Source organism: Hypanus sabinus, chromosome 16 (assembly GCF_030144855.1).
Source record: "Hypanus sabinus isolate sHypSab1 chromosome 16, sHypSab1.hap1, whole genome shotgun sequence".
Taxonomy (NCBI): Eukaryota; Metazoa; Chordata; class Chondrichthyes; order Myliobatiformes; family Dasyatidae; genus Hypanus; species Hypanus sabinus.
In genome coordinates, this window is record NC_082721.1 from 63,236,737 (window position 1) to 63,251,860 (window position 15,124).

Consider the following 15,124-nt stretch of genomic DNA (forward strand, 5'->3'; position numbering starts at 1 on the left):
TGTTTTCATCACCCTCTTCAATTCTGTCCCCCTTTTACATTGCAACTCATCTTGTTGACTGCAATTTTGCCCTATAGTCAGCCTTGCCTTACTAGCAGTCTCACACACTGCTTTTGTTTGTAAACCAAGTATACCATCCTCAGCCCTATCACTCTGGTTCCTATCCCTCTGCCAATTTAGTTTATACCCTTCTGGCAGCTCTAACAAACCTGCCTTGAAGGATATTGCACCCCCCCCCCCCCGGGGTTCAGGTGCAATCATTCCCTTTTGTACCTTTCCTAGAAGAGATGTTTGCCTCTCTTCCAATAATTTTACATCATCTTGCCTGACCATATATATTTCTGTTACTCTGTAGCCTTTACAGAATTCTTTCTACTGGGCTCACACCATTTTTGCCATTCATTAACTTCTGCCCTCTAAACTTCCCCTTTTATCACACTTGCACTTCCTTCTTTTAAATATCTCTCAACAGATTAGTACTTGTAGTATCTTGCCTTAATCACCCTACATGGTAAAGACTTTTGAAGTACACTGAACAAGGTGGAACTGAGAGCTGGCAGATATTATGAAAAGTTGTCACGGAATGGTAACATATAAGACAAACTCCAGCATCACAATGTCCTGAACGTTAATGATCAATGAATACCATCTCTGTTGCAGAAATAGAAAAACACACAATTGCTATCTGAAAAATTTCTACGCTGCCAAGTTGGGACACAACCACAGTACCACAGCTAATAATGCAATTGAGACTTTGGGAAGAAAGAAGGGCAATTCGTGCAACAATGTGAGGGATAAAGGTTCTGTGAGTTGATTACAGAATCTGGGACTAATGGTCTTAAAGATTGTGAAAAAGTTAGGCTGGTTTGTAAAACAGTTGGTGTACAAGTTGAACAGGTTATCAAGAAAGCAAATGGAACGTTGGACTTCATTGCTAGAGAGATTGAATTAAAGAGCAGGGTGCTTCTGCTGCAACATGGTACTAGCGAGGCCACATCTAGAATACAGTGGGCAGATCTGGTCTCCTTACTTCAGGAAAAATATACTGGCTTTGGAGTGGTGCCGAGGACATTCACCAGGTTGAGGAGGGTGCTAGCGTCTGAGGAAAGATTGAGTCACCTGGGACTACACTTGCTGCAATTCAGAATAATGAAAAGGCATATTATAGAAATAAAAACAATTATAAAAGGGATAGATAAGATAGAAGCAGCAGAATGGCATAGCCTCAAGATGGATGGGGGGGGGGGGTGTAGATCTAAGGCATAGATAAGGAGAATTTACATTTTACAGTAGTGAATCTGTGCAATTCTCCACCCAGGGAAGCAGTGGAGGCTATCTCATTAAATATATTTAAGAAGTAATTAGATAGATTTTTGGATAGCAGGGAATTAAGGATTATGGTGAGAAGGCAGGTAGGCAGAGCTCAGTCCATGTCCAAATCAGTCATGATCTTATTGAATGGCAGATGGGCTCGATGGGCTAGATGGCCTACTCCTGCTCCTAGTTCTTACTTTCTTACATTCTAAATTTAACAGTGGTTTCAAAATTATAAAGGATTTTAGCAGAGTAAAACAAGAAATTGTTTGCATTGACTGGTTTGACAGAGGACACAAAGTTAAGATAACTATCTTAATAATCAAAGTTAAGAATCAGAGAGAAATATATTTGCATGGTGAGTTGTTACGATTTGATGCAGTGCCTGAAAATGTGATGTGAACAGATTAAATTGGAGATTAAAAAGGGCCTCAGGGAGAACCAGGGGCAGATTGGTCTAATTTAGTAAAAACAAGTTTAGTCAGTGCATTGTGCTATTAATACAAACTAAAACAATAATCTTAAGCAATCTTCATTGTTTAGTAATCTGTATTTCCTTAAGTGTTCTGTGGTCCCTTTTTCATTCAATGTAACTGGTAAAATTAGGTGAGTTGAAAGAAACCTACAGCATTCCTCCTGGTTAGAATTTTGCTTTTAAGAACTCGATTTTTATCATTGAAATAGGTCATTTTTTGCAAATTAGTCGTACACAGTTACTAAATTCATCAAATACGTCAATATGGTCAAGCAAAACACACTTTAAGAAAGCTGGGAAAATATATCAACCAAAGACAGAAACAACAGAAAATAATAATTGAGCATCAATTTATCAAGATTTTCCTTATGCAATAAATAAAATTGATACTCCCATTATAATAAAAACAAATCATCTACACAATAAACCATTACAGTAAAATATTTGTAAATCAAAGTTAAAACAATTTACTTCCAACGTTAACATTTAAGAATTGAAACATGGTTAAAATTAAACAAAGAAATCTGAAAGAAAATGCAATTTTGTTTACAGTATCTCTCAAAGACTGACAAAGAAACAGGTAACACTAAAAATTTATCCAGTACAACACAATATAACATTTAAAATACCGATTGTGGAGTATATTGACAGTTTTCTTGATGAAAATCAAAATAAAAACCATCCTAAATACAACAAAGTTAACACTTTGTAATTAACTACTTGCAACTAAGAAGTGTGAACAAAGGAGTCTACAGAATTCCTGATTTATGCTCCATGTAATTTTGACAAATTTGCTGCATTGAACAAAATAAAAAGGGAAACTCTAAAATTACTAGACACTTTTTTTTTACAGACTTATATCACTGAATTGACAGCCATAATAGGCACTACATTCAACCCCAAACTTTGCAAAATATACAAGTAAACCAAAGCATTCGAAAATTTGCAAGAACTATAGAGAATTATTTCCTACTCTTGGAACATCAACTGAACTTATTATCCCAAGAATGGCAGCCATTGCACTGGGAAGGCTAATTTGAAGCTTTTTATTTGAATGAATAGGTTATAAGAAGAATTGATTCCCCATCTGTCCCTGAACCATGATGAGTGATGATGGGTTACAAAACAAAAAAGAAAAATTAACTGGTCAGAATCCCAACAATTAGAAAGTGTTGACCAGAAGTATGAAAAGAAAGGCTACGCATTTATAAAAATGAGTATTCTTTTAAATATAATGCACGAGGGATTTTCTCTTTGGAGTGAACACTAGTTGACATAAAAGTACGATGAAAATAGAGTGATTTTTAATTGAGTAATGTTGGCACAACACTGGACTTAAACAACCAGAAAATAATTCAAAGCCCTGCACAAGGATAACACAGCATTGCTGATTCCACATTAACCAAATGAACATTTACAAAAAAAATACTAGATTTGTAGTGAACTGAAAATAAATGAGTTGTAGTTGTCATTTAAACAAGGCAAACAGAAAACTCAAATTTTTTTGAAGTACATAGGAACACCTCAAGAATTGAAGAATGTCACACAGGTGAAGGCACAAGAACTATAATATACTTACTGAAAATAAACTGGATATTCAGTATAAACTGGTCATAGAGTTATACTAATATGACTGAGCATTCTGTCAAATGAAGCAGAGTTTGCATTTACAAGTATAACTGACTACAATGATATCTCATCAGAAGGTACAATGTATTCTGCAATAGTATTAACTGATGAGTTCATAAAATGGAAGTGTACAACAAGGTGAACATAGAGAGTCACTTCTACTGCCAGTTATCAGTGGCGTATCAACCAATCCACAGCTCTTAGTGCCTTGTTTATCATTACTATTATAAATTTAGAATTGCAAGTCAAATCTGCCTTCACTAACTGATTATTTTTGTTCGTATTCTACTCATAATTCAGAACTTGTATATTCTTCACATTTAGATATTATTAGTCAGTAATATCAAAGATGCACTTTAATATTGTTATTACTCAACAACATTTGATATTTAATTTATTCATTAATTTGTTTCCTAATATTATGGAATCATTGCTCTTTTAACCTTATTCATTGTCATTCCCAATCTTAGTACAGCAATTTGTTAACTTTAGATTGGAATTAAATTCATTTTCATTATTATTAGAATAAATTAAATGCATAACTTGTACATATTCATACTTATGCATCAGTTTGTTAACAATGGTGTGCTAAATCAATGCATACTCAAGAGACATCATTTACAAATCATGAAATGTTTATATAAATACAATGTACAAGTACTCAGAGCTTGCACAATGGACCACAATCAAGACGCTAGGTGTCAGTATTGGTCAAAATTTTGGCACCCGGCATTCTCCACTCCCAAAACTTGGGATCCTTCAGAATTGCAAACTTTGGTCCCAGGTTCTTGTGCTGTCCCAAGTTTAAATCCTATTTCCCTTCTCTTCTTTCTACTCTCTTCCAATGGAACCATTCCGTATCAACTGACATGTCAAGGCCTGATCAGTTTTGACCTTCTTCATCCCATTCTAGCTGGACTAAAAAGTGCCACAGCAATGCTTTCACCAACGCATGGACTCTTAACCAAGTATAATTAATTGCTCTTGATAACCCTGGATAATCAGATTGTAGAAGGACCTCATTCATTTCATGAGCCAGATGGTCTCATGACCAAGCTTCATCATACCAGTTTCCTAGGCCTGTGGTTGTCTTTTCTACATGGTTAATGGGACCTTGAGTACCACCAGTGACATCTTCAGAGTAGGCACACTGTCTCTAATGTCATCAGGTTCCTATTAATGTATGGCTACTACACATTGGAAATTGAGTCCTCTAAAATTCCAAAATGGGAATTATTTTATGACCAATCAATTCTAGACACTCACTCCTTCTGTCGAATTTATATCAACTTCCTGGTTGAGCAAGCTCAGAAAACTTAAACAGATCATTAACTATCTCTGTATAATTGTTAGATCTGGACATGCTATCCAATCTTGTAGCTCACAGTGGTTGTTCTAACTTTGACCATAACAGCTTATACTGGAGACGACAACACTGATAATTAGGCAACCAGTGCAATACAGTATTTTCTGAACATTTCATTTTGTGAGAATACTTATACTTTTCTAGAACTGAAAGGAAATTGCAAAATCCTTCTTTCCTTGATGGAAAGCATATATTCTAGCCATTGCTTCACAGCGATTTGTGGGTTTGAACATTTTTTGTGGATTGAAATTGACTGGAGTAAGGAACAGCTAACAGATAGTATGCTTATCCAAAAATTTAGCAAATTAAATGCTGGACATGGCACTTAATTATATTACAATAAGCAGAGATGAACCTTCCTTTAAAAAAATATAATGGAGTTATTCTAGGACTAGTTTTATTTTTACTTTGCGATACAGCATGGCAACAGGCTCTTCCAGCCCAACGAGATTATGCTGCCCAATTATACCCATGTAACAATTAACCTAATGTAACAACTAATCTGTACATCTTTGGAACGTGGGAGGAAACCAGAGCAACCGGAGAAAATCCAAGTGAATGCACAAACAGCGGTGGGCACGTAAAGTTGATCACATAAAAAAATCCATTATGCTTGAAAGTGACCAACTTTTTACTTCACTGATCAGACACTAAACCGATTCTGTAATATTATTATTCCATCTTGGTAGAAGATTAATCCCATGCAAAAATTGTCTGCTTTCTTTCCTCTATTTCTGCTAACTTTCTTTCTTTCAATTTTCTCTGGAATCTTGAGTGCCAAGCATTGCTGATCATGTACTAGGCGATACAGGTTAATTACTGAAGTGAGTAGTGATTTAGTACAAATAGTAATGGATTGGTGTCATAATGAAATACATAAGAGAACCAATAAATACAAGTCTGGATTTTATGCTTAGCAGAAAAGAAATAGTGTTAACAAGGATCAAGTGATCTTTGTGGTGTCAACAGTCTTTTATTGATATTGATTGTCATCAAGCGTTGGCTCAGGGGGATCCCTAATATCCAGCAACTGTGGTATCATCAAGCTGGCTGAGAAGCCAATCATATTAAATAATTTTCACGAACACTATGCCAGGGAGAAAAAGGAAATCATTGCTCTAAATATTTTACTGAATGCTAATTAATGACTGCAACATACATATATGATTACTTGGATGGAAATACCATGGATAATATACTACTTACTTATTTTTAATATATTTTGTATTACTTATTAAGTTTATTTATTATATTTATTTCTTATCGGAGCTTTTAGCATAATTTATGTATTGCAGTGTACTGCTGCTGTAAAACAATAAATTTCATGACGTGCCTGTTCCGCACTGTATCTCTAAATGTCAGTAATAATCAACTTGATTCTGATTCTAATTAAAAAATAATTTATAAAGTGATTTATTTTAAATAGTTAAAAGGAAGTTACAAACTATATGTAGTTAAAAAAAGTGTTTTTGGTTGAGAGTTTGCCCAGCAATAATTATGCTTTAGTACACTGTACTAAACTCGGAATTCATGAATCAGAAAAGGAATTTTAAATCAAGACTAGTTCATACATAGATCACTTTAATTCAAGTGATTTTTTGCTTTCCTTTTGCAAAATCACTGCCTATGGTTGACTGCTGAATCACTGCACTGAAACTTCTGTACTAAATGATGTAGGAACAGAAATCCCAATGTTACCCCAGGCTCATGGTGTAATAACCACGAATGCTGATCGTTCCAATATCATTAGTGCAAAACTTCAGCTACAATTTCACGAGTCAGCCAATTCAGTGCTAACTTAGCATGGAAAACCTTTGGTATTTAGCCGTAGTCTAATTTATGTCCTTGAATATATTTCATTCATATTACTACAATATACAAAATATATCCAATCAGGATCAGAACATTGCCATTTTTCATTATAATGACAGTAACAGAGAACAGTAACCATTATAAATCTAATAAGATCAATCTGATATCTATTTACTACCATTAAATTACCCTTCAGTAAAACTTACAAAACACGTGGCAATCCCTATCCATTGGCTAAATGAACATTGCTAAAGCTGTTACCTGGTGCATTACAGCTACCTGCTGGACTCCCGGCAGCTGGAGCTGCGGGAACTGGTCCACTTTCGACTGCACAGCATTCTGTACTAGAAGCCTCTGCTCAGGAGAAAAGTAATACATTATAGAGCATACAAATTAATAGTTACACTCTGAAACAATATAATGCGGTGAAGGGTAGTTCAGTCAACATTTATACCCAGCACGAATCTGAACTTCCCATTCAGCACAATTTCCATCTGTCATTGAAACTGCACCTTATTAAATCTGAGGTAGGCATTTGTTAATAATCAAATAATCACTCTACACTCAGATTGAACACAATGTATATTGTAAATATGAAGCAATTTTAGGCACTCTTTTGATATTCGATAGTCTCCAACCACATATTCTTTTAAGACACTACTTTTTGCAGCAAATTGGTGATACTTAGATTCCATAAAGCAGGTCAGTTCTATTCAATCTGCTAATTTGAAAGGTGAAAATTTCGATTCTAATATTCCAAGTTCTATTCTAATCACAAATGTTCATCATTAAGCATTGTTGTTTGGCAAGAAAAACAAAATTCTAATCTACAATCAGTGGTGTTCTGTGTAATCACCAAGAGGTACATTTGCCTTTGGTCAGAAATGCTGCTGCAGTTTTTAAATAACCACCTTTCTTATTGACTAATCAGTTACAGTACATACTAATATTGCTTTCAGACTAAAATATCAAGAAGTAGATTTTGGATAGTCAATAAATAAGTTTATTATAATTTCTAAAAATATAGATAACTGCAGCTAAAACTTCAGAAACACCTACAAAAAACATTGTTGGCTCTCCAGGCTATGTAATGTAAAAGGAACAAAATGCAAATCAAAGCAGAATTTTCTTTCATTGTTACCCATATGATTTATATGATTATGGAAACTTAGTTCCTTAAGCAAATTCATGACCCTTTTATATACTATCCACATAGAATCCCTTTCTGTTTGAAAAGTAAGTGATGCACTTTTACTTATTATGACTTTTTTATGTGATTAATACAATTAAATCATTTTCTTGATGTGCAAGACATAAAATTGTCTTCCTTGTTACCCTAAACATAGTTACCAGCCTGGATGTGAAGTCTCTCCTGATCTGGAAACAACACTTCAAACCTGACAGAACTCCTTTGCAGTAAATCAGACTCTCAAATTAGACATCTTTGCTAGCCTAAAGCAGACAATAGTTAAACAAGTGCTATATCATATATTTTTAAATTCTTTATAAAGGAAGTTCAGTTGGATGTAGTTATAACTGATTTGTGACCTTCTGCAAAAAATGTTCAGGATCTTTTACCAAGGCATAAAAATTAATTCAATTCAAATGGAAGAGGGAGGAGTTTTCAATAAAAGTAATAGATTTCTTTTCTGCCTCAGAGGAAAGGTAATGCAAAAACAGTGAAATAATACATTGGAAAAAATTGCAGAAAACTGTTATTTTTTTTTCCTCCTGGAAGAACATACTCCAAACACCCTCAGAAAATAAATTGTTTGCTCTTTGCTTCCTGCATTTTATGTTATTTTCCCAATACAAATATGCTTGATATATATTTAATTTCATTTTTAGATTCAGTAATACTTTTTTTCTGATAAATCACAGACTACAAGCCATGTCAATTTCATTGTCACCTTCACTGTCGAATCCAGCAGACTTAAGTCCATATTTTTTTTTAATGTTCCTAACCAGTCATGAAACATGTCTTATTGGTGCAGTTTTAAATTGCAAATAAACTGTCATAATCTTTATTCTGTGCTTATATTTTATATTTTAAAAAATTGCCTTTGGTTGTTCATCTAGATGAACACATTAACATTGGCTGTTCCTCACTTTTTCCCAAAAAATATTCAATTGATTTCATTGGCAAGGAGTAAAACTCTAGAAAAACAAAATAAAAAATATGGATCTTTACCAAAGGATAGATGAGTTATATGAGTTGGCTGAAATCCTTTATGGAATTTCAACATGGCAGCAAAACTGAAATGTGCATTTAAAGTCACAGATGTATTGTTTCAGGGGATCAGGGCCTGAAACCCATGAAATCTGCATGGATTTTACAGCAACCCTTCATGAATTCAATTTTATTCTTCACACATTCCAACCAATAATACCCTGCCCTCTAGATTCTACCACTCACCCTGCATTAAAGTGTAGTGGTCAATTAACACACTGATACTCTGAAGTTGGGGATATATTAAGAATTATGAGGACAGGAAGAACCTCAGTCCATGTATAAACATGTATAAATGTAGAAAATGTATAAAATGTATAAACAGGGCACACTAGAGGTCAGCATTACTTTCTGCAGCTGATCTCCAGAGAAATGAGAGGCTGCAGTAACTACCAGTTGCAACACAAGTGTTAACGGGGAAAAAAAATAGTTCAAAGTAATTTGGTTTTCATGTAATGGAAAAATGCATTACTATATGAATGCATATTTTAAATGCTCTATTTTTAATTTCAACAGATAAAGAAAATCCTAACATTAAAAGTAACCAAATGGATAATGTTTTATTCTTAATTTACCCTTTCTGTCAACTCAGGCACCACACAGGTTCAAATCCTATTTCTGCTACTGCAGAGTAGTAAACTGATTGTGTGTCTTACAATTAATGTTGTGCAGCAAGAAAAGCAAAGAACTATTCAACACATTGCCAAGAGCCTTTGGTACTACCAGGATTTTTTCTGTTGTTTCTGTGTTTGATACTATTTGATACTGTGTTTGCAACTATTTGTTTGTAGCTCTTTTGTCTCAGAGTTTGAGGCTACAGGTTCAGGTCCTACTCTTGATATTTAAATACATATATATGGACTGACATTTATCATGTGCTGTGCAGTCACAGGGGCTATCTTTAGGGTTTGACATTAAGCTGAGGCCCTACTCGTTCCCTCAGATGACATAAAGGATCTCTCTGCACTATTTCAAACAAGCAAGCTATTCCTGGTATTTTGGACAATATTTATCTCTCTGGCATCACCACTAAAACTTGATTATTCACAAACCATCATTTGACGTTTGTGGGAAGTTGCTGTCCACCTGCATCTCCCACAGTAGTAATACACTTCTGAAATAGTTGTAAAATTCTGTGACATGTTGAGAGATTTTGCAAGGTGCCATATCAATACAAGATGCTATCAAATCTGGAATTTCAGTTTAAAGTCCCTTTAGCATGAGGGATTTCCATCTCTTCTATCAGTGATGACTTTTGCTTATTCATTTCTTTTATGGGGCAGGCATTTGATTTATAACACTTAGTGTAACTAATTATTCAGAGTTGTTTTCTAGTATGTGCTAATCGTCAATTTCAATATCATACTACTTTGTTGTGAAACTGAAATAATTGTATTTTTGCCTCTGTGGCCAGAGTTGGTTTCTCTTAACTCACATATGTTGTATTCAATGCAATGAGCCTTAACTTTCTTCCAGCATGTTATATATTTTATCTTCAATCTCTGTTAATTCATTCAATTAATCCACAGAGATTTATAATTAATTTGTGAACTTTGTTATAGATTTATTTGGTTTTCATCATTAATCCATTAAAGATATTGTTTGACTTCTGAATTGTTACCAAGCAACTTGATTCAATCTATTTAAACCTTCCTTCATTTCTATCAACACAGCTCTTTCAAAAGTATACAATGTGTATGAGATTTTAGGCCTTCCTGTGCTAGTTTACACATAATTTAACCGTTCCATGATTACAGCCCTGAATGATGCTATTTCCTGCATGGCAATAAAAACAGACAAACCAAAGGAAATCAACTTGCTAACTATAAACTTTTTATAGTAATCACATACTGCATAACTTTCATTTTAGCAGGTCTCAAGTAAGCCCCAGAATTCATTTTGAATACCACAAACTCTACTTACATATATGTTAATGTTACATATAAAACCCAGGGTCGAATAATGGATCAACACTTTGCTCGTCGTTCATTGATCTACATATATGAGAACAAGAGATGACCATTTAGGTTCTCAAATCTGCTTTGCCATTCAGTTAGATCAAGGCTGATCCATACCTCAACTTTACTTACCTAACTTAAAGTTCCTTTGATAAACTTAAAATTTAATTTGCAACATTCAACCATTTTTGGAGGGAGCAAATGAGACTTATTGTGACTTTGCACGGAAGAACACTTCATTATGTAACACCCAAGTTCTAAATAGACAAGGCTGATATCTCAACTAACCTCCAAAACCCATGTAATAAAGATTTTAATCATCATGAGCAATGGTATAACTTTTGCAAAATTTCTCAAAAATATTTAAATAAAGGTCAACTTCAGACACAAAATCAGAAATTATCAGTATTAAATTAATTACTTCTGGGGTTTCTCATTTTTAGAAGAGTCAGATGAATTCCATTCCCTGATGTGTGGTCAGTTAAGCCTTATCTAAAATGAAAGCTGAATTATTTAATATACTTTTACCAATAAACCATGCTCAGATTTTCCACAGTCTTATTGACAAACCTAAGGAATATTAAATCAGTCAGTCACTTGCTGTCACTTCCAATCATGCACATCCGTAAGAGGATAAGTGACAGGGTTAGTCATCTTCAAGAGGTTTATCATGCACAGTGTAGAGCCACAAAATGGATATTGTTTGGGCATTCTGGGTGCTAATTTGTACATAAGTGCACATTTGTAGCTTGTTATCAGACAGAAAACTAGTGATTGCAATTTTATTGCCCATTAGAAATACATAGAGGAGGCAGATTTCAACCAGTGTGTAACACTGATTTATTGCCTCTCTTGCAATACATGCTGGGCATGCTAAGTTGGTACCAGAATGTGATACCAACACTTGCAGGCTACCTCCCTGCATATCTTTAGGTTATGCTGGTTGTTAATGCAAGTGACACGTTTCACTGTATTTTTCAACGTACACAAGATAGATAGATAGATAGATAAATAAATAAATAAATAAATAAATATACCTGAATACTGGAGTTCACAGTCATCATTGATGCAACATTTAACATGTACAGAGGATCAAGCATTCAGAAACAGGATAGATCACGCCTTAATCTGCTTTATTTCTCATAAACACTCAGTACACACAGATTAGTTGTTAACTTTTTTCATTGTATTTATTTCGTGTCAACTGATAATTCTTATGTGGATATTCACTCAGTGAGTTAATAGAGATATGCTGGAAGAGTTCAATTGAGAACTGTACCCATCAAGGATTTCCAGAGAGAAATTCAATGTACACCTCAGCAAAGAATCACATAAGCCAGCTGTAACTGTTTAATGGCATCTTCAGGGGTATGTCCAACACAATTTCAAACCTACTTCAGAGAATAGCTGCATAATCAAAGACCATTACAGTCACCATCTACACATATCTACAACTTCCACACATGTGGCTTGTTCTAAGTTGGAGCTGCAAACTTCTTCAACATTTCAAAGCCTGCTCTACAATTCTGTACAAGTCACAGACACTCTCTATTCCAAGGAAGCTTAATATTCAGCACTCTAAATCATCAGAGAGTTATGGAAAATAGTCTATGCTATTTTTGAATACTTTCCAAAGTTGCAGGATGTATTGACTACACTCATGTCACTTGCATATGGAAAATCGAAGGGATTTTAGTCTCATAATATCCGTTACAAAAAAAACCTGTGCATCATTCAATTTAATGTCTAGTATTCCAGTAGCATTCATGATGCCTTCAACTTACATAACACAGGCCATCTGTATTTTAACCTAGATATTAACGAAATAAAGTTACTGATGACGACTAACACTTCATAACCCTAAATTCTGATGTACAAATCAAACATATCTAATGCAATACTGTCTGTTCACAACCCTATAGAATAAGACCATTGTGTGCTCAAGCAACAACTTTACTGCATTAGCCACTCCAAAAAGCCCAGAAATCACAAGGTTTCAAATACTGCCATGAGTTATTCAAGGAGCAATGGCATAGGACAGGGGTGGCCAACTTTTTTTACACCATGGACCCTTATTATTAACCAAGGGGTCTGTGGACTCCAGATTGAGAACCCCTGGCATAGGAGGAATTAGGGTTGGTTGAATTGCTGATGTTAGGAAGAAAGGATGAGAAATATGCCTTATGCCGGCCCTCTAGCCTGAGTCGACATAAGAAAGAAGAAGATGAGAAATAACAAAGCCCTTTTCAATCAAGATATTCTGACCTAATCAAAAGACTATATAGTGCTACAGCTGGTCTGGATGGAATACCTGGCTGTGTGCTCAGAGTCTGTGCAGGGCAGTTGGCCGGGGTCTTCACGGACATTTTCAATCTGTCGCTGGCCCAGGCAGTTGTCCCCACAAGCTTCAAGATCACCACCATCATGCCAGTGCCGAAGCATTCCACTACCACAAGCCTGAATGACTTACACCCAGTTGCACTCACTCCCATCATTGCAAAGAGCTTTGAGAGACTGGTTCTATCACATCTGAAATCCTGTCTGCCCACTACCCTGGACCCCCATCAATTTGCTGATCGCACCAACAGATCACCAGAGGACGCCATTTCCACGGCACTTCATTCTGCCCTGACCCACCTGGGCAGCCCCAACTCTTACAACAAAACGCTGTTCATTGACTTTAGTTCAGCATTCAATACCATGACACCCTCCAAGCTGATCGCCAAACTTCGCCAGCTTGGTATCAGCTCATCCCTCTGCAACTGGAGCTTGGACTTTCTGACTAACAGACCCCAATCTGTTAAGTTAGACAATCTCTCCTCCTCCACTTTCACCCTGGACACTGGCTTGCCTCAAGGCTGTGTGCTGAGCCCTCTTCTGTATACCCTTTTCACCAATGACTGTATTCCTGTACATGGTTCTAACTCCATAATCAAGTTCACAGATGGCACCATGATGGTTGGCCTGATCATGGGGGGATGACAAGCCTGGCCACGTTGTGTGCCGATAACAATCTGGCCCTTAACACCCAGAAGACCAAGGAGATCATTGTGGACTTCAGGCATGCTAGGAGCCACACTCACTTCCCCATCTACATCAATGGAGCTGTAGTGGAGTATGTATCAAGCTTCAAATTCCTTGGTGTCCACATTTCCGAGGATCTCACCTGGTCCCTGAACTCCTCCATCCTGATCAAAAAGACGCAATAGTGCCTTTATTTCCTGTGGAGCATCAAGAAAGGTCACCTCTGTCCCAGGATACTGACGGACTTTTACCACTGTACCACTGAGAGCATACTCACCAACTGCATCGCAGTGCGGTATGGCAATTGTCCGGTATCTGACCGCAAAGCATTCCAGCATGTGGTGAAAACTGCCCAGCAGATTATCGGCACCCAGTTGCCCACCATTAAGAACATCTACCATAAACGCTGCCTGGGCAGGGCGAAAAGCATTATCAAGGATGCATCTCACCCTAACAATGGACTTTTTACTCTCCTCCCATCTGGTAAGCGCTACAGGAGCCTCTGCTCCCGCACCAGCAGCACAGGAAGAGCTTCTTCCCTGAGGCTGTGACCCTGCTGAATCTCACATTACAGTGCTAAGCAGTATTGCACTCATATTGTACTGTCTCAGTACTTTTATATTTGTGTGCTCTAGCACTTACTTTTTATTCACAATTATTTTGTAAATAACACTATCCTTTGCATTTCTGGTTAGATGCTAACTGCACTTCATTTGGCTTTGTATCTGTATTCGGCACAGTGACAATAAAGTTGGATCTAATCTAATCTAAATCTAATAAACACATAACGTACCTACCCATCTTACCCATCAACCTATCCCATCTTACCTGGCCAAATAAAACACCAAGCATCAAAATAGGTATCAAATCTGGATATGGTAAGATCACACCACCACTTTTCAAAGTTCTGACCAGAAAAATCTAGGGACCAAAGTCTAAACTGGGAGAGCCATTACATACCCCAGTCAAGCAAAAGCCTAACATAGTGTGTCAGTTATGATTTAGTTTGTATGATTATATGCCATTTCCATCCATCAGAATCTCTGAATATACGCTGGTGTTCTGGTAGGACGGACCTACATGACATATTGTGTATTCAGGTGGAAGAGGGAAAGCCTGGGAGTTCTCAACACTGACTCAAGTTCAATTAAGTCTCCAAGGTCTCAGGTCCAACATGGGCAAGGAAGTTACCTAATTACACTTAACATCCTTTCTCAGATGATGAAATAGTGGTTTGTAATGTCAAGCAAAAACAAACATCCCTAACTAAGAACAACATATTAAATTCAAAAGTCTTATCTGCATATGTTCAACTC

At 36.1% G+C, this 15,124-nt stretch overlaps 1 protein-coding gene across 7 annotated transcripts in view; it reads right to left on the reverse strand.

The window, feature by feature from the left end:
- The window catches only part of rfx1a (regulatory factor X, 1a (influences HLA class II expression)), a 168,718-nt gene that overhangs the window by 65,320 nt on the left and 88,274 nt on the right, over positions 1-15,124 (reverse strand). For 5 of the 7 annotated variants that reach the window (XM_059991956.1, XM_059991954.1, XM_059991952.1 and 2 more), the window contains exon 5: positions 6,858-6,950. The exons of the other annotated variants lie outside the window; for them this stretch is intronic. In XM_059991956.1, the coding sequence (XP_059847939.1) occupies positions 6,858-6,950 (93 nt within the window). The remainder of the gene's footprint in view (positions 1-6,857; positions 6,951-15,124) is intronic. 7 annotated transcript variants of the gene reach the window in all.